Source organism: Sinohyriopsis cumingii, chromosome 8, assembly GCF_028554795.1.
Source record: "Sinohyriopsis cumingii isolate HCF-2022 chromosome 8, ASM2855479v2, whole genome shotgun sequence".
Lineage (NCBI taxonomy): Eukaryota > Metazoa > Mollusca > Bivalvia > Unionida > Unionidae > Sinohyriopsis > Sinohyriopsis cumingii.
The window spans coordinates 79758782-79784577 of NC_142968.1; the positions used below are offsets into that span (position 1 = coordinate 79758782).

General features: G+C 35.0%; 1 protein-coding gene across 1 annotated transcript in view; it reads left to right on the top strand.

Moving 5' to 3' along the window:
• The window catches only part of LOC149793953 (protogenin B-like), a 185008-nt gene that overhangs the window by 109660 nt on the left and 49552 nt on the right, over nucleotides 1–25796 (top strand). The window contains exons 10-11 of the mRNA XM_089969073.1: nucleotides 2349–2501; nucleotides 8939–9133. Coding sequence (XP_089825199.1) covers nucleotides 2349–2501; nucleotides 8939–9133 — 348 coding nt within the window. The remainder of the gene's footprint in view (nucleotides 1–2348; nucleotides 2502–8938; nucleotides 9134–25796) is intronic.

Genomic DNA, 25796 nt, shown 5'->3' on the forward strand with positions numbered 1-25796 from the left:
AGGTGCAAGAGTGCAACACATGCATCTCGTGACATTAAATAATTAAGTTATTGCCTTACTTTACTGATGGTTGTAGCTGTTGTAAATATCTACATATGCATTCAGGTTGAAAAAAATCAGTACCTGATCCAGAAAAAAAGTATTTTTGCCATAGACAGTCAGTATTTTTGTTGTCAGGGGTTATCAGCTATGGAAGTGTTGTGGTTTCTGATTTCCCTTTACCCTGGATTGATTTCCAGAATATAACTTGTATAAATGTTGGATATTGATTGAGTTTGATCTACAGCTGTACACCTCTCCCTTGATAACTCATTCACAATGGAGTCTACAAACATAGACCGCACTATAAGCCAGGTGTGAGTTACCAAGGGACCTCTAAAAATTGGGGGGAAAATTGGCTTTGAGCGGCATTAGGGAACTGGGCTGTTTATTGACTGAACCCTCATTTTACAATCACGTCAATAATAATTTTTAATAACGCGCCTTTTCTAATGAAGTTGTTCATTATTCTGTTTAAATAACATTTATTTTCAAAACATCCAACATATGAAAGATCGTTCCAACTGGTTTCAACAACCATCACGTGTATGCGAAAAAATCTTTGTATTATGTCACTGCTTTTTGTTTTCTTGATGAGTCTGGTTCCCGTACTGGTGTTTAATATTATCCTGACAAATCAGTAGTCCACAGAGCAGGGAACTAGACTAACTGTTGCTACACCTCCAAACAAGATTCCTTTTTTTTTTTGTCAAAACGCGTGACATTTATTTTGTGAGACAAATGTCTACGTTGAAACTCAATTTTTTTATTGCTCAGTTAGTACAACATTGATGCCGTGATTTCACTGGAATTAATAATGAAACTTCTTCTCATCCTTGAGGATATCTCTAAGTCCCAGTTAAGCAATTTTCTGTTCAGCTTGCCCTCAATGGTATTATTCTGTAAAAGCAAGCTCTTTTTTACGAAGTATTCATTTCACTTGGCTGCCTTGTTATCTTTGATCACCGTTATGAAAGAGTCTGTTAATTTAAGGTAGGTTATGTTACATACACAGTAACATTTATAAGTGATTGATCAAATGAAATGAGTTCACCCGACATATAACCAGATTTTTGTGCCTTTTAACTGTTCTTTTATTCCACCTCCTTTATTTGATTCAAAAGACATAATTAACGTGATAATACAAAGGAGGCCAGCTTTTAATTCAGTGCAACAATAGAACAGATATTTCCAGAAGTCAGTTACCAAATCATGGTTGGCAGTTAATTGGGTTCTCAGAGAAATGCTCATGGACTTGGCTGTTATGGTAGATTTACACATTTTAACGTTTAATTACAAGGGAACACATAGCATTTATGATGGTTACACTTTAAAGGAACTAAAAGATGGAACTAGAACACAAATTTCAATTGCTAAAATAATTATTTAATTTGTATTTATTAAAGTACTGCCTCCACTCGGCGTGACATTTTCATTGATAAAAATTTCCTTAAATATCATTAATTGCGGTGTACTAGGAATGTTCTATGGAAAGAAAGTAAAAAATTGTATGGCCTATTTTTAAATTTGATATTTCATAGTGTTGATTAAAATTTCCAGGTCCTATCTACCATTTTCGATGATAAAATGAAAGATACATCCAAGTTCCGTTAGCGATTTTGATCGCGGTTTTCTTAAAGTTCAACAAATTGAGATCAATTTTTGGGGTAATTTCTTTTTTAAAACTGGGATCCACGCCTGACCCCACGTTATAAGCGGGTTTTTGAGTTACCAGGTTGCGAGTTATCAAGGGAGTTGTGTATTTTGATTGATCCTGAATAAATTTAATTTTTAAGCCATCAACATCCATTGGAATTAATTGTACAGAAATGATTGTTGGAGTAGTTGCCCATTTTTTCCAAGCTCTTTTTTCATCCCTGCCATTCCAGTAATCATTGGATTTAAAGCAAATTTCTTGTACAACATAATGGCTGTTGAACTCATTCCACCTGCATTCTCCAGGTTTTTAAATCATTTTCTTTTAGAGTTTTGGCCCATTATTTTTTATACATCCATTTTTATGCATAGTGCTTCTCAGTTTAATGTTCTCAGAGCAAGTTGTAGCAAGCTGTGTCCTTTGCAATGCACACACTTTAAATGGCGCTAGTATTTGTCCAAGCTTGACTTGCACTGCTGTTGACAACTTTGGTCGAATAAAGTGAAATCTGTTATGTTCTATTTACTATTGCCCTGCTCATAAAATAACTGTAGTTTTATTTAACTTTACATTTAATTATGCAGCTATATTCAGGAAATTCTTGTTTTTCATAATGTATGTGTCAGTATTATGGATACCTTGATTATTCCAGATTCCAATGCCCTGAATGAGGTGTTACGGGATACAGAGGTAATACTGAGCAATCTGTCACCATACACAAACTACTCCATCTATGTCTTACCTTACGCCAGTGCAGGGGCTGGTCCCAAATCCAATACCATCATCGTCCAAACCAAGGAGGATTGTGAGTATTTAGCCACAGGTTTTCTTTTTGTCTCTCCATTTTTTGCTATGTTGAAATAACATTTTTATATTCCAACACCTCTTCAGACCTGCCAACTCTATGATTTAGCCATAACTCTCACGAAAATTACCCATAAAATAAGAACTTGCGGCATACAAGCAAAAACTACGAAAAATGATTGTTGCCAAAAAATCCGGATCCGGATTTCATCTTAGAATTAGTGAAATTAGCCAGGGAACCAGACTAACTTTACAGCAGCACCCCAGATGCTTTAAACTGCACCTGTTTGTTCATGCAAAGCATCTGCATGATCAGACTGTTGATTAGAGAATTTTTAAAAATGGCGTCCAGAAAGCGATGCATGTTTAAGATGAAAGGGAAAATATGTTTCTAAAAAAGTGTTAATAATCAACACGGAAAAATAAAAAGGAGTATTCAGATTCTTGTGAATAAAAGATGGAAAGGACACAATTACTTTTATTGGACATCACATGCCAATTTGAGTATGTCTCGTGGCAGGAGATATGATTGCCGTCATGTGAAATGGAAAAGAATTTCCAAGAATTAAGTTAAGTTGAGAGGTAGCAACAAGCCATTGAGCTGCATAGGGTTTGGAACTAGAGTTTGTGCAACTGCACTAGTGGTAAATAAAGTCTACATGTACTTTACAAACTTTTCATTTTGACATAATGTTTATGGTCAGTGCGTTAAAATTTTAATTATGTTTTCCAGCTTTACAATAGCAGTTATTGATATTTTGTTACACCTTACTGAAAACTGGCCAATCTTAGGGAAAAAAAATCGACTGCCTTACTGAGACAGACTTGTCAGGGTTGGCAGGTCTGCCCCTTGTTTATCCATTTGTCCTTCCATCTATCTGTCCTTTTGTCCATCACACAATCTTGTAAATGCAAATAGTCCTGCAGTTTTTGATGAATTGACAGGAAAATTTGAAAATATTGTGGTCATCACAAAAAGATATGCATACTGACAATCATTATGTGCCCTAGAGTTGTCTTTTCCTTTTTTACTTGCAGCTGTTTAGCAAAATCTTGTCTATGCAACTAGTTTTCCAGTTAATCATCATGAAACTGATAAATGTTTTGATTGTACATAAACAAATTACTTTTCATGTGCAATAACTCTTTTTTGCCGTGCTTGCTGAATGCAGTCTATGGCAATCTTATTTGCATAACTGTTCCTGCAGTCAGTCTTCCTGCGTTTTTTATGGACCACTATGAAATTTGGTAGATATTGTGGTCATGATCTGTGATACATATATTGACAAATCTTTGTGCTTCCATAACTTTAAGGGTTTGCTCTTTTCAATTTGCAGCTGGATGCAATGAATGACCAGATTTTGTGAAGGCAACTACTCTTGCAGTTTTGTTTAACCCTTTACCTCATAGAGCAAAGTGACAAAGTGCAGCTCGCTATACATAGAACACAGGTTACCTAGTCGACCGCATACGCATAGCTTGCCTGTGAACTATTAAGCAATGTAGTGTATGTTACGTTTAACAGCAATTTTAACCATTTTACATTTTTGGTACACATCTATTACATGTGGAACAATTTAAGAGTAAAGTCCGATTGTTATAACTGTGTAATTATTTATCACGGAAGAATTTGTTATGTGCTTTAAAATCTGGAGAGAATTCGTTCACCGTCATGTCAGTGAGGCCGTGTGACCAACCGTAGAGCTGCCATTTCTCATACTCGAAATTTACAAGTTTTTCATCTGTGTCTACATCACTAAGTCATCTAAATTTGATAATTTATAAAAACTAATTGCAGCCTATATCAATATCAGAGCCTTTACCTTGGTTATTGAATCTTTCATAGTTGTGATTCTAATCATGAAAACTTCGTAAGTACTGAATGAAATCCGCGACCGCCATTTTGGAGAGTGGAGATTACGACCCAGTTACTTTAAATAGCAGATATCGACCAGTACATAAACAGTGACCACGTGATCTGATGTAATTGTCATTCACAGAAATGAATGTAGTATCTAATAAGGGGTTTTCCCCGAAGGTGGCGCTATGAAAACCGGCTTAAAATGGCTGATGTTTACAGCAGACGTCAAAAGGCGCTTCTATGGGACTTTTGTAGAAGCGTCAAAAGTCGCTTCGATGCGACTTCTGTAGAGGCGTCCAAAGACGGTTGTATGAGGTAAAGGGTTAACTGCCATAGGTGAAACATTTTATTTTGTGATGTCTCTCTACCAGTTAGAGCCTGCAATTGCAATTGTTTATCATCTACTGTCATCAAACTTCATTAATGGCTTGCACTTGGGCAAAGATGGGCAAGGATGAATTCTATTTGATTTCTTGGTGAAAGGTCAGCGGGCCCTTCTTGGTACTTTTGTTATTAGATTCCTGTGAAACTTGGTACATACTATAGTATTTATGAAAAGATATGCAGATAAAGAGGTTATACCCACAATTTCGTCCATCGTGAGTAGCGTTGTCCATTCACAGTTGCTATTTACAAACATGCAGCCACTGGATATAATTTGACCAGATTTTAAAGAAATCATCCTAGCATGAAGCTGTTTTCAAAATTTGGTTCAGATGATGCTGAGCTGCTTTCAGATGTCTATCATTATTTAAAAATATGAAAGGTTTAAATGACTGCAGAATTTAACCAAATTTTGTTTTATCTCAGCATCTTTTAGGTTTTTTAAAATGATTTAATCCACATTCATATATAGGCACCATTACTAAAATATGAAAAATCTTTAAATGACTTCACAACAAAAGTTGAATGCAATTTAATAACATTTGATACAAAGCATTCTGTCATGAAGTGCCAATCTACCTTTGAATAGGGCTGCTTTTATATAAAAGAAAATAGAAAAGATCAGGTGCTTGGCTGAGATCATGTGTGCCAAAAGTGTTACATATATGCCAAAAGTGTTACATATATGCCAAAAGTGTTACATATATGCCAAAAGTTGAATATCTGTAAACAAATTTCCTGCACTGGTTTCATACCTTTGAGTTTATATTTAATGAAGACTTGAACATGACAAGAAAAGCAATGCATTGAAAATGTTGTGCATATAACTTGGCATCATCTTTTTGCACAAGTTACAAGTGGGTATAGGCACAAGCAGACATACTGATAAAGAAAATTTCATTTCATATAACTTGGACAAAAACGTTAAAATGGTATGTTAGTAGTATCACAGATAACATGGACACACATACGTGCCATATTTGTGATATGCATAATTATTTCATAGTATTGCTGATGTATAGCCAACACGTGAAAATGAGAGGATAAATTATTGCAACTATTGCATTTCGCAACATTAAACACTGAACAAAGTCATTGATCAAAGTAATAAACAAATGTATTGCTGAATAATTGTCAAGTAACGCCATCCATATAGCTGCAATTTTTACAGATTCAACTAAGCCTACCTATATCTACAAAGAAACAATTTCCCTTCTTCTGAAACATTGATTCTTACATTAAAATTACTACAGCCTGTGATCTTATTTAACTTATTTTACCTTTGACTCAGATGTGACTTTTGCTGCCTGAACAAAATTGGTGCTCCCATGATCATAGTTACATTTGGTTTCTGCAAATAACAACTTCGGAACTTACGGGCACCAAGAATGTGCAAGTGCTTGTAGTCAGATGGCAGTATCTGAGTATGTTCTAGTGATGTAAGGTAGTTTCATGCACAGCAATCATGATGTTTAGAGAACTGTTTGAAGTCCTCAGTAAAATTCAGTAAAAGATCCCAAGTGAACCGATGGATTCTGCACATAACATTTTGGACACAAAATTTGGTACATTGAAATTAAGACTTGTAATGACAAACTATGATTCTTCATTGTAGGCTGTAGCTATGTAATAGAAAGTTTTTATCATGTTTTATAATCTTTAGGTTATTATTTTCTTCCTATGGTCTTTGTTGCAATTATACAGGACAATAAATACTACACAGTTTGGTGGATACAATAAGTTATATGTGTGACTAATACTTCCGGGTCTTAAAGTTTCCACAATTTTTAAAGATACATTTTTGTGGCCTTGATTGTATGTTATTTGGTCTTGAATATGATCATAATGATGTATTTTGTGGCTTGTAACTTCAATACAATTACATATTGCTGCTTCAGAGAAAGTGATGGTGATATAACACAATGGCAATATAAAAATAGCCCAAATTTTGTAATTATTTTGCTCTCATGAACAGATGCAAAAAGTTTGATAGCTTATAATGCATACTGGATTTATTTTAATTATTTCTGCATTTATATATGTGCATCTGGCTGCTCCAAGATAAACTTTTATCAAAATATTTTCACATTTAAGTCACTAGCAGAGGTACCCATGATCTCTGACAGGCACTAAGCAATCCCACTCAATAGAATTGTATCAAATTTGATGGGATCCTGGCATAAAGGTATTTTAAATTTGTTAAAATTATGCCAATCCACTATTAAGTATAGCCACTGTTGCTAAAAATAGAAATCCTTTAATGACAGAATACATTTTTTTATATCTGAAAATGCTTCCCAGAATTTGTTTGAAAGCAAGCATTCTGGCATGAAATTCATTAAGATACAAACACACCAAAAAAAATAACTACAATATTTAAACAGGTTTCTCAAAAACTGCCCAGCAGAATTTGATGGAAAGTATTCTGGCATGTAATTTTCCAATTTGTTCATATAATGCTGAAGTTAATTACAGCCACCATTACTAAAATTAGAGAAACATGTAAACAACTTTTCAAAAACGGCAGAAGGGAACTTCACCAGATCAATGTTTACAAAAGATGCCATTTAACTATCAGATATGGCTGCCATTAATAAAATGAGATAAAACTTTTGCAACTTATTTGCAGAAGTTGGCGACATTTTGCCAAAAACAATTTGGAAATAAGGGTTTAACATTTATACAGATAATGCCAGTTGGCCATCAAATATGGCTGTTGTTAAATAATGGAAAGTCATTCATACAACCTTTTTCCAAAAACTACTAAACAGGCTTGCATTTAGGACATGTGATTAGACATATTCATTTTTATTAAATGTGCACACCTAGATCATCTGACTTTAGCATTCTTCGGCAACCAATGATCCTCAAACAGCTGAAATGACAATCAGAAGAAAAATGCAGTAATATGATTGAGCCTGGATTTATTCTGATCAGGATAAAAGAATTACGTAAGTAATATATGAACAAAGTAATAAGACTTTAACCAGCGGTGTATTTTCTGTAGGAACAGATCTACATAACCCTGATTGTTTTTGTTAACACTGATTGTTTTGTTTGACTCCCTCATCATACAGCCCAGGTTTGACATCTTGCATTGTCAGAGATGGATCATATAATGCACTGACAGATCATGATCCATGCCATTTTATTTGTTAACTAATTTGAATGACCAACATTGACACTAATAATGGTAATGCTGGTGCATCACACACATAGCAGTATGTTGACATGTAATATCTTGTTATAATTTTCAAAGAACAAGCATGTACTGGATGTGTTTCTGGTGTAGATCTTATGTCCAATATGGATACCACACCATCTTGATAATCTTATTGTTACTCCTCCTAGATGGAAAGTGATAATTACAACAGGTTTTGACCAGAACACATCTTGCCATGGCGTCAGTCAGACATCCACTATAGCCCTTGTGGCAACCATACCGAAAATCTTATTACTGCTATTCCACTAAAGTAGTTGTATTGGTGTGGAGTTTTCATGAGAATACTTGCAATATCTCTTTTTCTGGAATGGAAAAAGTACAGCTCTGATCCGATATGGCCAGTATGGCAGCCATCTTCAAAATCTTTTGTCTGTACTCCAGTTAAAATGGAAAGTCATATTGGTATGGACTTTTAAACTGAGGACTTCTTATAGTATTCAGTTGGTCCTGATTGAAAATGATGCTGATATGTATACCACCATGTCAGCCATCTTGACAATTGTATTGTCATTATTCCTCCAGAATCATGTCAACTTTAAATATGATAGCTGGTTGGTCCTAAATAAAAATAGTGCCCTGTAGATGTTCAGTATGGCTGCCACAATGAACATATTGAAAATGTAGTCACTAATTGTCCTGAAGGGATGGTCATATTGGCATGGGTTTCACCATAGGTCTTCTAATGGTCTCTGGTTTGTCCTAAATGACAATAGTGCCAATCTTAACATCCAGTATGACTGCCACAGTGGTTAATTGGACAGTGTTGTCACTCATGAATATCAAACATAGTTTCAACACTTGGCAGATAACAAGAAGAAATGGTCTTGTATTGAATTCCTGGAAATTCTTTTCTGGGCAGTAAAGCATTAGTCCCTTGAGGGGCCTTGGTTTGTTGTCCCCATGAGGATGTTGTCTAAGAAGAGGGTGTGGGAAAAACACTGTTAATTAACCTTTTCCTCATTAATTTCAGTTCCCAGGAAGGCTCCCAATATCAAGCTGATTGCAGAGTCTAGCAAGATTCTGGTGGAATGGGAGGAAATACCTCGAAAAGATCGTAATGGCCTCATTGTGAAGTACCAGATCCATTACAGAGAGATGGGATTGCCAGACACTCTCAAAATAGAGGATAATATCCCACCTACAGTAATGTTCCACACCATCACTGGTAAGCATGTGCTGGTCTTGCTAGAACTTTTGATAAAATCCCAGCAGCTTCTTTGCATATTTGATCACTAGTAATTGTGTCATATATGAAATGGCGGTGGGGTTGATTTTCAAGGTTACAGCTTTTTATTTCAATCACTCTTCCTCATCCACTCTTTAAGCCACCAACTTTTTTAGATTCAATGCTGCTACTTGGTATCCATTTATATCATCATGAACAGAAGTGTTGCCTATCATATTCAAGGGTTTTATTGTCAGGGTCAGTAACATTGTGTTCGTTGTTGAATTTCTTTTGAGATAAAGGGATGAAACTAGGAATAGCTATATATCATCACCAAAAGGTGTGTGGCAAGCCACATGGGGGTCCTATTTTGGGTCAACGTGATGTGTCAATAGTTTTTTTTAGTTTCAGGCACACTTTACTGTTTCTAATTTAAAAGCTAATGAGAGAAATGGATAAAACTTTAAACCATAGTTTTTCTAATTTGGACACTACTTTAAATTCTCTCCTTTATTTTTAAAGTAGTTCATGCAAACCTTGTATACACAATGCAGCCAACATTGAAAATTCTGAGTATGCATTTTTTTTTTCTTCAAAATTGAAATTTGAGTAAAATTGACAAGGAACAGAACTTGACAATCTCACTTTGCAACATAGAAATGTATGCATTTTATTCTTTTTGATAGCCTTACAGTACCAAATGAGAGAATATCTCAAAGGTAGATCCTGTTAAGATGAACATAAACCTTTAAATTAACAAATATAAATAAAAATGGAGTAGATATTGAGATATTTGATGTCGTGTACAGGTGACTAGTAGTGGAATTGGTAAGCATGTTGTTTGTTGTTCTTTCTGGTGTTTATTTAGGTATGCAAAACAGTAATCAAAGAACAAGTTAAACTGTTACACATTGCATGTTATAAGACAATTAAATATTAATCCTTGTAACTAATATTCCCTTTAATTGCTTAATTAATGATACAGTCAAATAAATTTGGCATTTGGACCACAAAGTTGATTTAATGATTTTCAGACCATGTAATAGTGATATACATCAAGGTAGCTACTGTGGTAGTTATCATGTGCTTCCAAAATGCCTAAAATAGCAAGTTATTTCCAACAAATCACATTTGCTGGTCCAGATTCACCTCTACCGCCTCTACAGCCAACTAAGGTTCCACTAACAGTTTATTCCAAGTTATTCTTGCTGTTTAAGCCAACATTCAGAGATAAAAGGTCCATACTTCCACCAATTTCCCAGTTAAAGCTGAATGCCAGTGGTCTGTCTGATAGTGATGTACGTGTAACCAGTGACAAATCGGAGGTACATGGTCATTATGATTGCTCTGAAACAGTACTCTTTTACTGATGCTAGGTTGTTGTTGTCTTTTCGTCAGATCTTTTTTTTTGGGTGGGGGTGTACTTTTACTGCAAGGCAAAAAAATAAAAACTTTGCATTTATAGATGTGAGAGAGAGAGAGAGAGAATTGGGAACTTTTGTACCTTGAGCTACAAAACAACAGACAGCAAGAGATTAATGCTATGATATATACTTTTCATGGTTCATACAACCTTGATGAATCTTTAAATTTGAGTGGGTGCCTTGACAAATCCTTGAATATGAGTTGTTGCCCTGAAAAAACATTGAATTTGTGTTGTTGCCTTGTATTTTTCCTTGAATTTCTCCCCAGATCATATCCTTCAAAAGCCTCTGATTTGTTTGAAACACTAAAAGGCATTAATAAAAAGAAAATGATTTATGTGGAAATACAAATGCTACAAATGAAAAAATCTAAAAGCTTTTTCTCTTAATTTTTTTAATATATTTGCCTGTTGTCAAAAGTTACTGAATAAGAATGTAAAATAAGATACAGTTTCATGGATAAAATGACACAGAACACCAATAGTGGTTAACAAAATAGCATTTGGAAAAGGTTCAACTACAAGAGAAATTACCAGTTGAAAACTTGGATATCCTTGAAAAGTCTTTGATTAAAGCCCGCCAGGACTGTATGAACCATGCTTTTATGTTCTATCCATTTCCTATGACTTATTTTCTTTTACATTCTATTTTGCTGTATCTAATTACATGTTGTCCAGTCCATATTAAAAATTCAATCACCCAGCTCTAAATGGTTTGTGACAATTTCTGGCATTCACGTGAATTTTCCAATTGCTTGTTCTGGTGGGTGCTGACCGGTGTTGATCATTAATAAGAAGGATGTTCAGTAGAGAATATTGACATCTTTTGTCACTGCAAGTCGATGCTGTTTTCTGTGTATGTTGATTAAGCTCATGCAAACTCTTCACTCACGCTCTTCAATACTAGTAAACACTTGCCAGATTGAGCGTCAACTGGTCTCAGTTTGTAATTACTTGAAACTGGTGTTAGAAGGATCAAATAATAAGTTACGGAAAACAACGTTTAACCCAATCAAATTTAGGTCTTAACATTGTCAACCTTTACATTTTTGTGGTAACTGCTTGAGTAAGAGCCCATTTTGAGTCAAATTTTCAGCACTTGCCTGCCAGGGCAAATATTTTTTTAACTCGTGTAGAAGCTGTAAAAAATGGTGAAGTTCATATATTCTCAGAAACATTTACAATTTGGTAGTGTTCTATTTTAACATTACATCCTTTATATATGCCTCGAGCTGTCTTTTTTTAAATTAATGGTTAGAAAATTGGAGTGTACTTTTGGCACAACATGAATGATAGTCCAAGACAGTTGAGACAGGTACAGAGCAAGCAAAATCTGAAAGGACTTTTATATTTTGGTATTACTAATGAAAATATTAAGAGGAAATTGCTTGTACAGATTCTAACTTTGATAGGATAAAATATTCCAAACCATTTCCCATGTACACTTAGTACATAATAAGAATTCAGCTGAAATGTTCCATTCTTTACTCAAAGGCCCGCTCAGAGAATAAATCCAGTGGTGTAAGTAAGCTATTTTGATCCTTTCTACTCTGAGAGAAGCTTCCATATCAGACACATCACACTATTTAAAGTTTAAATTTATTTCTGATTAGTGTGCAAATAGCTTAATTATATTCTGTTGAGCCTTGAGTAAACTTGTTTTACGACTGTTTATATGAGTCAAACACACAGAAATTTTTTGGATGTGATTTTATCTTTAAAAGAGATGGAAGTTGGAGGCTTGAGAAAAAGAAATAGATCTAGAATGACTGGGACAAGCGATGGGAGTTTCTGCCAGAACTGAGCAATACAAGTGGCATGGTATTTTTGAGGATTACTGTTCTCTAGGGACCATTTACTGTTCTGTTTATTTATATTTAAAGATTATAATCATCTTAAAATTTAATCCTTTAACCATATTTTGTTACATTTTTGTTATTTTTCATAGTTGTTGTTAATTTTACAATCATTTCAGATTGTATACAATTTTACTTCAGTTTTGAAGTTTTATGTTAATTGGATTCAATTTTTCCTAATAGATCTTTGATCTTGCTATGTTTTATTAGTTTTTTAAACTTTACATTAAAATAAACCTGACTATTTTAAATTAAACATTTCTCTTTTTTTACCAAAATCCTGCCTGGGCAAGTAAATAGTCTGGGCAAGTAGGGTCAACTGGAATTTGCTGATTGGGCAAGTGTTCTGTCAAGCCCCATGAATTCACATAATTGCAGGTGTTTGCACTTGCTATTGAGTGTGAACATTCACAGGTCACATGAAACTGTTTGCACCAAGGTTTACATTATGTTCACTTGACTGTTTTACAAAGTTCACTGGTATGTTAAAACATGATTAACATTTTTTTGGGGGGGGGGGGCGCAATGCTAATAATAAAAATCATTCTCCTTTATGTCCTGGATCTGATTGTGATGGAATGAACAGAATAGACCCACAGTCACGTATGGCAGGTCTTGAAAGCCGAGTCAAAAGGAACTCCATAGAAATTTAAATAAAATTCATTTCAAAAGTAGTAAGGGCTGTTCCAGTAAAACATATAACCCCGGGGGAAGGCACTTTCAAATTCAGCCAACCCACAATAGAAGCAATTTAAAAAAATTATGATCCACCATCAGATGTGTTTTAATCGAGAAACACTGCCCCCCGCAGAAGTTTATTTTTGTAACATAATTTCTGGCTATGGGTTAGTGGGCGGTAGAAGCGATTTTAATATTGGGATGGGGACAGAAGCGATTTAAATGACAGCTGGCTGGAGGTAATCTACTGAATTCTTATAGATCATGTAATCTACTGAATATTTTTATTTGTATTCATTCATTATAATCAGTCTTTTGTCCTTTTATTTGTTTGTCTGTCAGCCAAGTATGTCTCTGATGCTGTGAAATCACAGATTTTCAAGGTGGCTTATTATTTGTAGATGTCATTGATCAGTTCCTTAATACCTACTAATTTAACATCCATGAATACAGATTTTTTAATAGATATTTCTATTCTAATACAGAAATCATGAATTTGTATTCTTACTAAACTCTGTGTTTACTAAAGCGATCACTATGTCTTGCTATTTTTCTTTGTTCTCAGGCATGCTGCTTTTGATTAGAAAAATAGTTAAATCTTGTATTGCTTTAAATATGTGGTCAGATTCTATGATTCCTTGTTATTATTTTTTTCAATAAATGTTTTGGTAAACTTACATGATTTGTCAGAAGAAAAAAAAACAATGATGCCTGTGGAAGTGATGTTGCATCATTTGTCTACTTTTATACTATATCATTTCTTGTAAGAACATCTTTTTCAGTTACCGATGTCTTATTTTTACGCCTTGTTGCAAGACAAAAATAAAGTTATAAAAAAAATATAGCCAGTCAAACATTTTTATATCATAAATTAGATTTTAAAAAATGGATGAAAGTCAAGGAATCATTTTTCCCAAAGCACTCATAAAATCAATGTCATTGCAGTTAACGGTATTGTCAATAGCATCATCATCATCACTGATGGCCTAGCAGTAACATTCTGCACTTTCAATCCAGTTGTCACAGGTTCTATCTCCCACTTCTAGTCTTTCATATGAGACTTATACCTGTGGCCTGAGGGGCTTTCATGGCAGAGTGGTATAAGATGCTTGTCTTGTGATACAGATCTGAGGGGCTTCCATGGCAGTGGTACAAGATGCTTGTCATGTGATTACTTGCCTCCAATGTGTAAATGAGAATGTTGCCAGTTACTTGTGGAAGGTCAGTGGTTCTACATAAGTGGTGTTTGGTGTCTCAAAAGGACTTGGATTTTCTTCAGCAATAAAACTGGCTGCCATATATAGCTTCTCGTCATCTGAAAATGGTGTAAAGGCCATAATGATCTACTGAAACCCTGAGATCTTGTGTCTAAATGACTTCAGCTGTTGGAGATAAACGTCAAATCAACAGAGGCTCGATGTGCCCAAGTGTACTAAGGTGCTTGCTTTTACATCACTTGCACATCTCACAGAGTGAGTTTGTGTCACAGATCAACCAATTTAGGTTGGTGGTCTTTCGGGGTTCCTCCACCTAATATATTGTTAAAAAAAACCAAATCAAACCACACTAAATCAACCAACTAATCAACTGTGGCAACAGCAGCAAAGGTACTAGTCAATCATTTTTGCCACAGCTGTACGAGTTTATAACTTTTGACTTGAGTAATTTTTGTAGACCTTAGAATATCGTCAGTTATGCCTTTCTGACAGTTACCTAAAAGTCATCATCACTTGGTGCAAATGGATTTTTCATGGTGAGCATATGAGATGGAAAAGTCTTGAGCAATCCTGCATCACATACTGCTGAAAAGTTTATGTTTTAGCTCACGTAAATTTTCTCTTAACAATGTTCATTTTTCCAACTAGAACTGTTATAACTTATTCAAGCTATATTCACCAAGATCTGTAGATATGCATCTGTAATAAATATTTGTAACAAAGTATGAGAATGCATCAATGTTTCTCAACGATGCATTTGAATTGAGCAACAACCACAATCAACAAACCAAGAAATAAAATTATTCACATCACTCAGGCAGAAGTAGGGTGTAGTCATAATCTGCCAAAAGATTTTTAAATTTGCCAAATATTTTTTCCAACCATACTTGATTCAGTGGACATATCACCAGAATGGACAGAAACACCAGAAGGTTAAAATTGAGTTGATACAGCTTTTAAGTAGCTAAATTCATATTGGTTTAGTTAACTGTACACCCTTTATTGTCTTCCTTTTGATGAAATTTCTTACTGAAGCTGTTGTTGTTGTTGAGTTTAATTATAATGGCGTGCGCACAATTGTGCATGTGCCACTTTTTCTGACTGCACCGCAGCCTGCTAGTTGTTCCTGGGGAAGGGAATGGTGCCACCTACCCCAGGCTTTTATGGGTTCAAGGAACCCTGATAGTTTGGCCTCAATCTGTGATTCCATAAAGGTCCCTTACAGATGAATGGTTGGCTGTCATTAGTGGGAAGGAGAGCTCGGGAACAGTCCTGGTTGCTTCACATCGCTGGTTTCTTGTTGCATTTGCCTGGTGTTTCTTGCCGTTTCTTTTTTTTTCTTCTTCAAAATGTTCTAAAAGGGGGTGTATGTTCTATGCTGTTTATAGAGGTTGTTAGTAGAAATCATGTATGAAGAGAGATTTTCAAGGTTATTATGGTATTACTAGTTGAGGTGTTTAAGGTGTGCTTCCTGCGTTATGTTATTTATAAGTTTTTAGATATTGCCTCTTTAAGTTATTTATTTATTAATGTTTTTAGAGATTGAATGTTATTTATACTTTATTTAGCAAGAGACCGGAGTCCTAGCCAATTACACGGTTTGTTAAGGATATCTAGGGCCGGAGTCCTGGCTGATTACTGAAGCTAAGAAAATAATGGTGCACACATAAAAAAAGAGGCACTCTTTTACTCATTATTGTTTTTATTATACTTCTCCATTCCAGCCTGTTCTTATGATCTTGTCCCCCCACATACTGTTTGTCTTGTTTATGATATGTATCTAAACTTCTCACTTACTTTTCCTACTACTATACAGATGTTCTGTGAATATGCATATCAATGTGAAACACAATGGGGAGACTAAATCCAAGATTGAAAACCTCTACATTTCTGGATGTATTCTGCTTGGATTCCATATTTCTGCACAAAACTCAAGAGTTCAGGACTCTGTGTACTAATTCAGTTCCCACTGTAAATTTGTGCAAACACCATGATATTAAAATTCAGTTACTTAAAATTTTGAGTGCTTATGATCAAATTTATATCAGTATGGACACATCTATGATGACAGCTTTTGTGAAAAGAAAACCATTACAGCCACACCATTTTCTGGATCTATACAAATTTGAAATGTGTGCTTTCAATACTGCACCAAAGAGTCAGCTGCAGATTTCAGTAATGAGTCGTTCAAACTCGGGTCTGTAAAGGGATGGAAATTATGTTAATAAAACAATGTCCCTCATTTTTTTCAGTTACAAGTAGGACAAGCTCTCAAAAGATTGTTTTTACTAAAATCTTACTTTCATTATCAACCAATCAGGGACAGTCAAAGCCATTTATACACTATTTTATCTTTACTGAATTATTGTATGATTCTTGTTATTTCATATCTGTAGTGAGTCCTTTAACAACTCTCATTGGTTGTAAGCCTTTTTTTTTTCCGACCATGCTGAATGGACACAGTGTAAGATAATGTTCAAGTAACAGAAATACCATGGGATAACCAGAGTCCAATAAAATCGAATAGTCAAGTTATCTCCCCTACAGGGATGCTGCCAGGATTTCAGGATGTACTCCAAGTTTTGTGTGTGTGTCATCTCCAATGAGGAAGTGGTGGCGGTGGGAATAGCCATTGTTAAATATCTCCCTAACACTTAAATATCTGTCACTCTTTCTTACTGTTCCACTCTGTTACGGCTCTACTGAAATCAAAATTCTCGAAGAGATATCATCTCAAGTTGTATAGCGATTAGTACTGTGATGTCATTGGGCATGGTCACATAGCCATGGTGGGGTCTTGGTTGGGCTGGCATAAAGACCATAGGCTTACTCCATGTTTGACAGCTAATTATGATGTTGTCAAAAGAATTAAAAAAATTCTAACAATTCAGTTGGACTCGGATACTTGATTCATAGTCAATGAACAGGTTCTAAAATTGATGTGTTTATTTTGGAGCTATGTTCCTCCATCACATTCAAGATTTGGATATACCAAAGGTGAAATTGGTACAGTTGCATCCTAAACTACTATCATGGCTACTTCAAATGTTATTTAAAGTGAGACTTTAATGCAAGAACTAAGAGATTCAGTGATTTTTGGGTTTAAAAAAATTAATTTCTTCTCAAACAACTCAATTTGGTGCAGATTACATTGTTTTTTAATGATACAGTGAGAATTCTTGATGTGTAAAAATTGCGCAAGAAATGAACATCAGATCAGAAAATTACTACCACTGGGAAAATGCTGATAGGAATATACAGAAATAATGATCTATTTTTAAGTAGAATATGTGGTGACAATACGAGCGCTAGTTCTACAGCTTTGTGCGGAATACATCTTGTACAACTATTCCGTGGTTATATACAACACTGTAATATGGAAATGTTTTCTGTCCACTTTTTACTTTAGTCCCTTGCTAATTAATAGTTTTAGATTTTACAACACTAAGCACATTTTACCTTTTCACAATAACACATCATTACAAATATTTAGATTGCAAGAAAATAGAAGTTACAATTTTATTAAAAGCACAGGTACCAGTAGGACTAAAGGAGATGGTAAAAAAAAGAATCAGGATGAACAGATTAGTAGTGTAGTAAAGAATCCATATATCAGAATGACATCAAGTATTTTTTCATCAATTTCATCATCAGTTAATGATACTGCTTAAAAATGTATTGTACTAGATAATAGACTTTTTTAGTTATCCATTTTGCAACACAAATACCAAATGATGGCTTGGAACTAAGTGCCAGAAGGTCTGCAGAAAATACCACCATGATCAAAATATACATAGGAAGAACCGAACACAAACAGGACAAATTTTATCCATCTTGCTTTGAGTTTACACAGACCAGTCAGTCTCTTATATTTAATGTCATTTAATTTTTGCACATAGAGAGCATGTACATCATTTGGTCATACATCTGTATGATATAAAAGTTTGTCGCATTATTCTTTTGTTGCCACAGTGGTTCTGCCAACTAGAGATCTACACTCAGTTATGCTGTATGGTGATTCTCTGATGTTCTCTATGAGCATTAATTTGTTAATTGTTTCTGAATTTAATATCATCATCCCCCTCTGTGTACGAATATTATTCTGTGCTGTGAACTCCTTTCATTGCCTGCTGTCTGAAACGCATATGCATAACTAGCTTGAACAAGTTACTGTTCTTTATGGTTGTACAATTTTCAACATCTCACATGTATGGCTTTCAACCACTAAATTCTGTCATTGTAAATATCAGCACAGCTAACTGATCAACACATTTTCCCACTATGCAAGTGACTGAAGCAGGACTAGCAAGTCTTTGAATTTTACTGCCCACCTAATTAAAAAAAATTGGTGTCCAAATAGGCGTAATTATAAGTGTTTCCGAGACCTCTGTCAGTTTTCACTAACATGAACCCTGCCAAAGATTCACTTCCTTGAATCAATGTTTAGCTGCCTCTTATGCCAGATGTTTGTCTTCCATAACGCTGTATTCAGGTTTTAAGTCCAACATTTACATAGTCTGCTTGTTTAGACATGGGTATCTTGAATAATTATAACTGGCATATTGTCCATCCAACACGACATCGGACTCGCACTCAACATCCATTTTGGGCTCAAAATCACACACTGGTATTTCCAGTGACATTTTCCCAATATCCAACAGACTGATATACATGAAATTCATTGTCATCATAGCTATCACCAGCCAGTATTTGCCGACTGAAAATGTCGTCTGAAGACAAACCGTGTTGTGATTCAACCATTTTGGTTTCCTGTGTGGCCCTTATTAGAAACATGCATTTTAAAACTTCCATGATGAAAGTAAGACTAAAACTCCATAAAGTGCTTGTTCCAGGGCCAGTGAACCAATCAGATTTAGTCATTCATGTCGAACCGAAGTATCCAGATATCTGGATGTCACATCGGTGCTGTGAGACAGCTGCGGCAGCGCGAATTACATAGCAAAATGCACTTTTAAAGTTAAAAGTTTAATAAAAATTGCATACTGCGCAAAGCACATTTTTTTATATCCATGACATTGACGTAATTTGCTGAATGCGTATCACTGCTTTAAAAGGAAGATAATTCGTACAAATTACGTGCACTCGCGTGTACTGGCATGATTTTCTGACCCAGTGTTTTATTCACGTTAGACCATTAGGAGGGGTCTTGATGCGATTTTAAATATATATTCATTTTTTTTCTTTCTTTCTTTCTGACAACTCCACCAGCGATTTCTCATTTTGTTAACACAACCTACAACAGAAGTGATTTTCCTAACCAAACTTCCACCATCAGAATCAAAATATTTCGAAACACAACCTCTTACAGAAGTTTTTTTGAAGTGCCATCCCCGGGAGATATATCTTTTACTGGAACAGCCCTAAGGAACAGTAATGGTGAAATGAGCTGTGGGGCAATCAGGTGGTGTATAGTTAACTTTTAAAATTTCATGTTAATTATAACCCTTGATGAAGGTCTACTGCCATTGAATAATTTAGTTAAAAGTAGGTATTGGAATACAAACCATGTTATGCAAATGGAGAGCTTTCTTTTTTTTATTCATTCAGTGACTATTTCAAAATTGTTTCTTTGTATATTTTCAGGATGATCTGTAATTGTCTGATTGATTGAGTGATGTAGTAGCACTGACAGACTAGGTGCTAACATTGAAGTTAGATTATTTTACTATACTATATAAGCATAAGCAATATATATTTTTTATTATGCTAACTTGCAGCACCTACCATGCGGTGCAATATTTTCTTTTATGATTGTGTTCCATCAGTGCTCTGTGTTACTAATTTAGTTTCTGCACAGCGACTCAAGTTCCATGCAGTCTACAGTTTTAAAAATTTGTGAATGGCTTTCACTTAATTTGTGGGTCACAAGGTGCAGGAAGTCGGTTGATTCAAAATGCTTCCTGTTCCTCAACAAATTCATGCCCATTGATGTGGAATTCAGTTCTGATAGTCTGGACTCCATTTCTGTGTCTACTATTTGGAAAATTTGCGTAAAATTTTGCATCTAAATTTGTGTCTCATATTTGAATATGAACTGTCTGTATCGTCATCTTTGAACCAAAATGTAATTCTGCATGGGTTATTCAAGGTAGTGAGAGTTACTGTTTATGACATTGAACACAGTACATGTTCCATGGGACTTCTTTAGGTAAACATTAGGTATATTTTTAGCATCAAAATTGGCTGGACACCATGCAAATGCAATGCACACATTACATGGCTGAAGCACCAGGGAAGGTGAACAGATCAATTTTGGAGCAAGTCTTCTTTGAAAAAGAAAGCTTCATAAGAAAAAAATGAAAATACAAGGTCAATGATGTCAAACTGAAGCCTCTAACTGATTGAGATTTTCTCTTTATGGGTTAGCTCATTTTGTTACTTTGTCGCTTGTGTTTTCAAATTTGTATATGTGTTTGTTTACCTATCGGACACTCACTTTTGGTCACACCTTCCCTGCTGTTGTTTCTGTAGCCAAAATTTTTATCAAGACCTACACAATATCATGACTGAGGATCATGCAAATTTATCGTGATAATCCGTGTGGGGTAGATTGCGCTTTTGAAAAGAAGTTTTTGAACTTAATTCTTATCCCCTGAACACCAAATCTGATGAATGTTTTGCAGAGTATGTGTATCATCTCCATTAAACGTAACTAAAATAATAGTTATTTCTGATCACTTTAGGTATTTGTGTATATCACTGACTAACATAAATCACGTCTGTGTTTTTGAGTCTTCCTCGAGAAAATATCCAAGCTGGATTTGATTGTTTGTTCAGCATCACATCATCGTATACTACAAGATTATTAATAAATCCATTGAGGTCATCTACAGATGGGGCTTCATCAATATTGGTGATAAAATCAATAATATCATTACCATCCTCGTCCAAATAGTTTGCATTTTCATTAAAATCTTTAAGCACTTCGTAGCATCTCAAATCATCTACAGAGGGTGCCAGTAAATATAACTTATCCCACTTGAGCCATCTCATTATCAGATCAAGTAATAATTGCATCTTACCAGACCCAGATGGACCTATGATAATTGCTCTGATAGAATTTGGTAGCGCTGAATGATGCTTGACTGGCTCTTGCTTTCGTGTTGCTGAAAAATCAATGATGTCCATGTACAAGTATAATAAATGTGTTTGTGTGTATATAATTTGGATTATTAACATAGCTTTAATAATTTTTCAGTCATATCACTATGATGTCTGCATTGCGGCAGTTTATAGTGACATCTAGCACTGAGGCATTATGTCGCAGACATGTAGCATAATGTCCCACCCAGTCACATTATCCGGACACCAGGCCGACCAGTCCTAACACTAACTTTTAATGCTGAGCACCAATTGAGGCAGCTGTTAGTACCATTTTTTTAAATAAGTCTTTGGTATGACTCAGCTGGGGATCGAATCCATGACCTCCCACATCTGATGTGGACGCTCTAACCACTAGGCCACCGGAGTGGTCAAATATAATAAATAATATGGATTTATATTGTGTTTGATGCAGAGCATCCACTCCAACCAGTGGATTAACAACAATAATAACTGAAATTAAAATCTTTCACTTACAGGCAAGTGTGTGAAATGTGGGTAAAAAGAGACTACAAATTTATCTACCTTGACAAGTCAAGGAAAACAGGTGGTGATATCGCTGCTTCACTGGGAAAATTACCAGGAGCTCCAGGAGCTAAGTATCCAGGAGAAAACATCTTCCTGGATATAATTATTGTGGTCCCGGAACCCGACTTGATATTCGACTTTACAAGTGAGATCAGCCAAGACCCAGAGAGTATCCAATAAATGCTATTGATCAAGCATGCCATATTCATGATGTAGCATATAAAAATAAGGATTTGCAGTGACATATTGCAGATGTTAAATTCCATAAAAAATAAATCTCTCGGAGAAAAAAATTGCTAGCTTTTAAGTAAAATCCACGTTGAAAGGCAAACTAGTATTGGGGCAGGTAATTAATCATCCGATTGTTATTATAATGGAATTGATTTATTATAGCCCAAGAGGATACTGGAGGGGTAGAGCAGCGATTAGTAAACTTGCTGATGTAGCAAATGTCATACTTCTGTTGCTGCAAATTCGTTAGCACGACAGGCAATATGGCAAATTTATATACCACCACCTAAAAAAATTTGGCATGCACATTTTGATGTCAGCACTCCCAATGAATTTCATCGAGCAGATATTTTGCTTTTACCACACGATACCATTGAAATTGGTAGACATCAATCGCACACATACAAATACACATCAACTGTTGTTGATGTTGCAAGTAGATATAAAGAAGAAGAACCTCTATCAACTAAGAAAGCAGCTAAAGTTGCATCTGCTTTTGAACAAATTTATCATCAAGAATCCAGGCCACAAGGCAGTCTACGATGGCCATAGTTGCTACAGGTTGATCCTGAAAAGGAATTTCTTGGTGCAGTATCATCTGATGAAAAAAAGCATAACGTCAAAATCAGATGACATACCGCAGTGCATCCTGATCAGGCAGTTGTTGAACAATTTAATCAAACACTTGCTGAAAGATTGTTTGGATATCGATATGCAAAGGAAATAATTCAGAAAGACGAGATCTCGTGAATGGGTTGCAAGATTACCGAGTTTGATTGCTGTGTTAATGAAATTACTTGTGCGATTTCTATGAAACCTACCAATGCATTCACTAAAAAAACATATACCAATACAACGACATGACTTTTCAAAATAATCAGTACTTGGTAATGTGACTGTCGGATATTTATATGAACCTGGAGAACTTGAAGCTTGTAAAAAAAAAAAAAGAGCAACTGGTCCTATTTGGAGTGTGACGACACATAAAATTTCTAGTGTGGTAAGATCCACAGGTAGACCTGCAATCTACAGACTGCTCTTTGATGTGGATTTGCAAACAATTACTAGTAATTCCTAAAGAAACACAATTAACCACTGCATTCACTTTTGTGAACTAGCGCCTTGACGTTGATTCAGGATGCCCACACTACCGGGAAGTTGGGGGAAAAAAGTCGGGAGAAATGATAATTTTTCTCCCAACCATGAAAAGTCCTTGAATTTTGCAAATATTGACGAAAGTCTGGAAAAACCCGGGAATTTTCCTCAACAACTTGACTCCCAAAACAATTACGTAATCGAGTCATAACTGAACTGATCGTGAGTTACATTTATCGAGTTCTAACCAGAATATTACGAGGTTGCAGTATGGATCATTTGGGTACTTGCCATAAATGTATTTGTTGTGACAATCTAAACGCTCAGCGGATTAGGGTTCGTCTAGTATAATTTTTGCTTGGAAGGTATGAAAACCAGTCTAGCATCACAAGAGGAGAACATGGTGGAGTTAATGCATAGCCGCTTAGTGGAAGGGCTATCAAACTTAAACTTGTTAAATCAAGTTATACCTGCATAAAGTTGATATGAAAATTATTTATTTTCTCAGAAATTGTGAGTATTAAAATCATTATGTCTTTCATCAACTGAAAGACAATAAAACTAATGCGTTGATGAAATTTGAGCTGGTACTAGTGATTTTCATTGCTAGTCGCAAGAGCACATAGAATCTCACAACTGTCATTTTCATATATTGTAGAAGAAAAAAATATTAAATGAAAGTCGTATCCTGGTTGTAATAAAATTACAAAAATGAAAGAGCACAAAATTCTCTATATTTATTCTGTGACTTGCTTCCAGAGTTTTGTTGTATCACGTGACTACCATGCTGATGTGTGCTCTCTCACGCAGGGAGCATGCGAAGCAGGGAACGAGACTACTCGGCTTGATGAATCAGACTGGCCAAGTTTCTTCTTCTTCTTCTCAAAATAAATACGTTGAGAATTATATGTTCTTTCCAGTTTTTACAAAAGGTATCAGACTTTCGTATAATATAACTGAAATTTTGTACGATGACATTAAAAAAGAGTTTGTTGTTGATATCACGTGGCTATTGTACTTCTGATTTTTTAAAAAAAAATTTGAGTTGTGAAGTCATGTGACTATTAACGCAAATGGCGAGTACCAGGTCAGGTTTCATCTATGCCGAGTTTCATCTAGTCTGTCAGCGGATTAAAGACATAACGAATATAATACTTGCCATCTTTGAGAAAATAAATAATTTTCCTTTCGATTTCATGCCAGTATAAGTCGATTTAACATTGCTTTTTATATGTAATTGCTCTGAACCCACACTCCATCCTAAATGTCCAAATGTGAAAAATGGGTTTGGAATATTTGGAGGAAACCCAGATTAGAAAAATTTTGAATCTGAGCTGAACTTTAGTGCGAAACTAATACACAGTGACATGTAGCTTGAAGCGTTGGTGTCAGATCTTAAATAGTATGCAGGAGAAATGGGAAATTGTCATCTCTTTTTGTTATATATTAAGCAATAATAATTGCCCATGTATCAATTCAGGTTTTGGGACTGGTTTACTGAACTACAAGAAGTTGATTTTACAGAAAATTCAGTTCTTGTTTATAAAACAATATATAATTTTGAAGGTCTTTTGTCAAAATTTAAATCAATCCTTTTGTAAATATTTTTAAATGATGGAATTTGGAACCAAATCGTCTTTAGGAGTTTAGGTTGGTTGAAAAATCTTGAGATTTTATTGGCACACATTAAAATTCAGGGTTAAACTTTTTTCATTACAAGATAAGATTCTAATTCTAATACTTTGCATTTGTTGGGGGTTTTTTCATACTGTGATAAGAAATGTTTACTTTGTAAAACATGCACATGTATTGCTCTAGAATTCTTTAGAATTAAAGGTTTGAAAGGAAACAAAATAATTTATGCTCATTTTGTTGTTTCATGTAGCAACATAATGCATGTCAACAAAGTAAAGGATTTGTATTCTGTACATTGAACTGGCTTTAAATGCCAATTTATAGGAGTATAGTCAGATTTGTTTCGCGTGACTCGTTCTGTGGTTTTGTACATGATCATCTTTTCTGACATGTGTTTTTGAGAGTCTTAAAAGAGAAACATCTTCAGATTTGGAAAATGCATGTTTTATAATCCAAAAAGTACTTTAATTCCATTTAGTAATGCTCATATGTTAACCTTGACAAAAGTAATTTCATCCTGGAAAAGACCTGGTCAGCCTCACATTTTTGAGTGTGTGACCAAGACTACTATTAATTCTGTCTACGGTAAACTGTCTTGGATTATTATTTGAATATCGCCACAACATTGTTGTGTTACAGCTCGCACAATGATTATTCTGTTGTTGTTTTAGTATCATGATAAATTCAACGTCAAGATCAAAGTCACGTTTTTCTTACTACATCATCGCTATTGTCACCAATGGTTTCCTAAGTTTGATTATTATTTTGTGTGAAGTCTGCGATAACCCTCTTATGATTTTGCCATAAGTCTTACGAAATTTACCCTTAAAATACGGACTTATGGCATACTAGTAAAAATTTGGGAAAAATGATTGTTG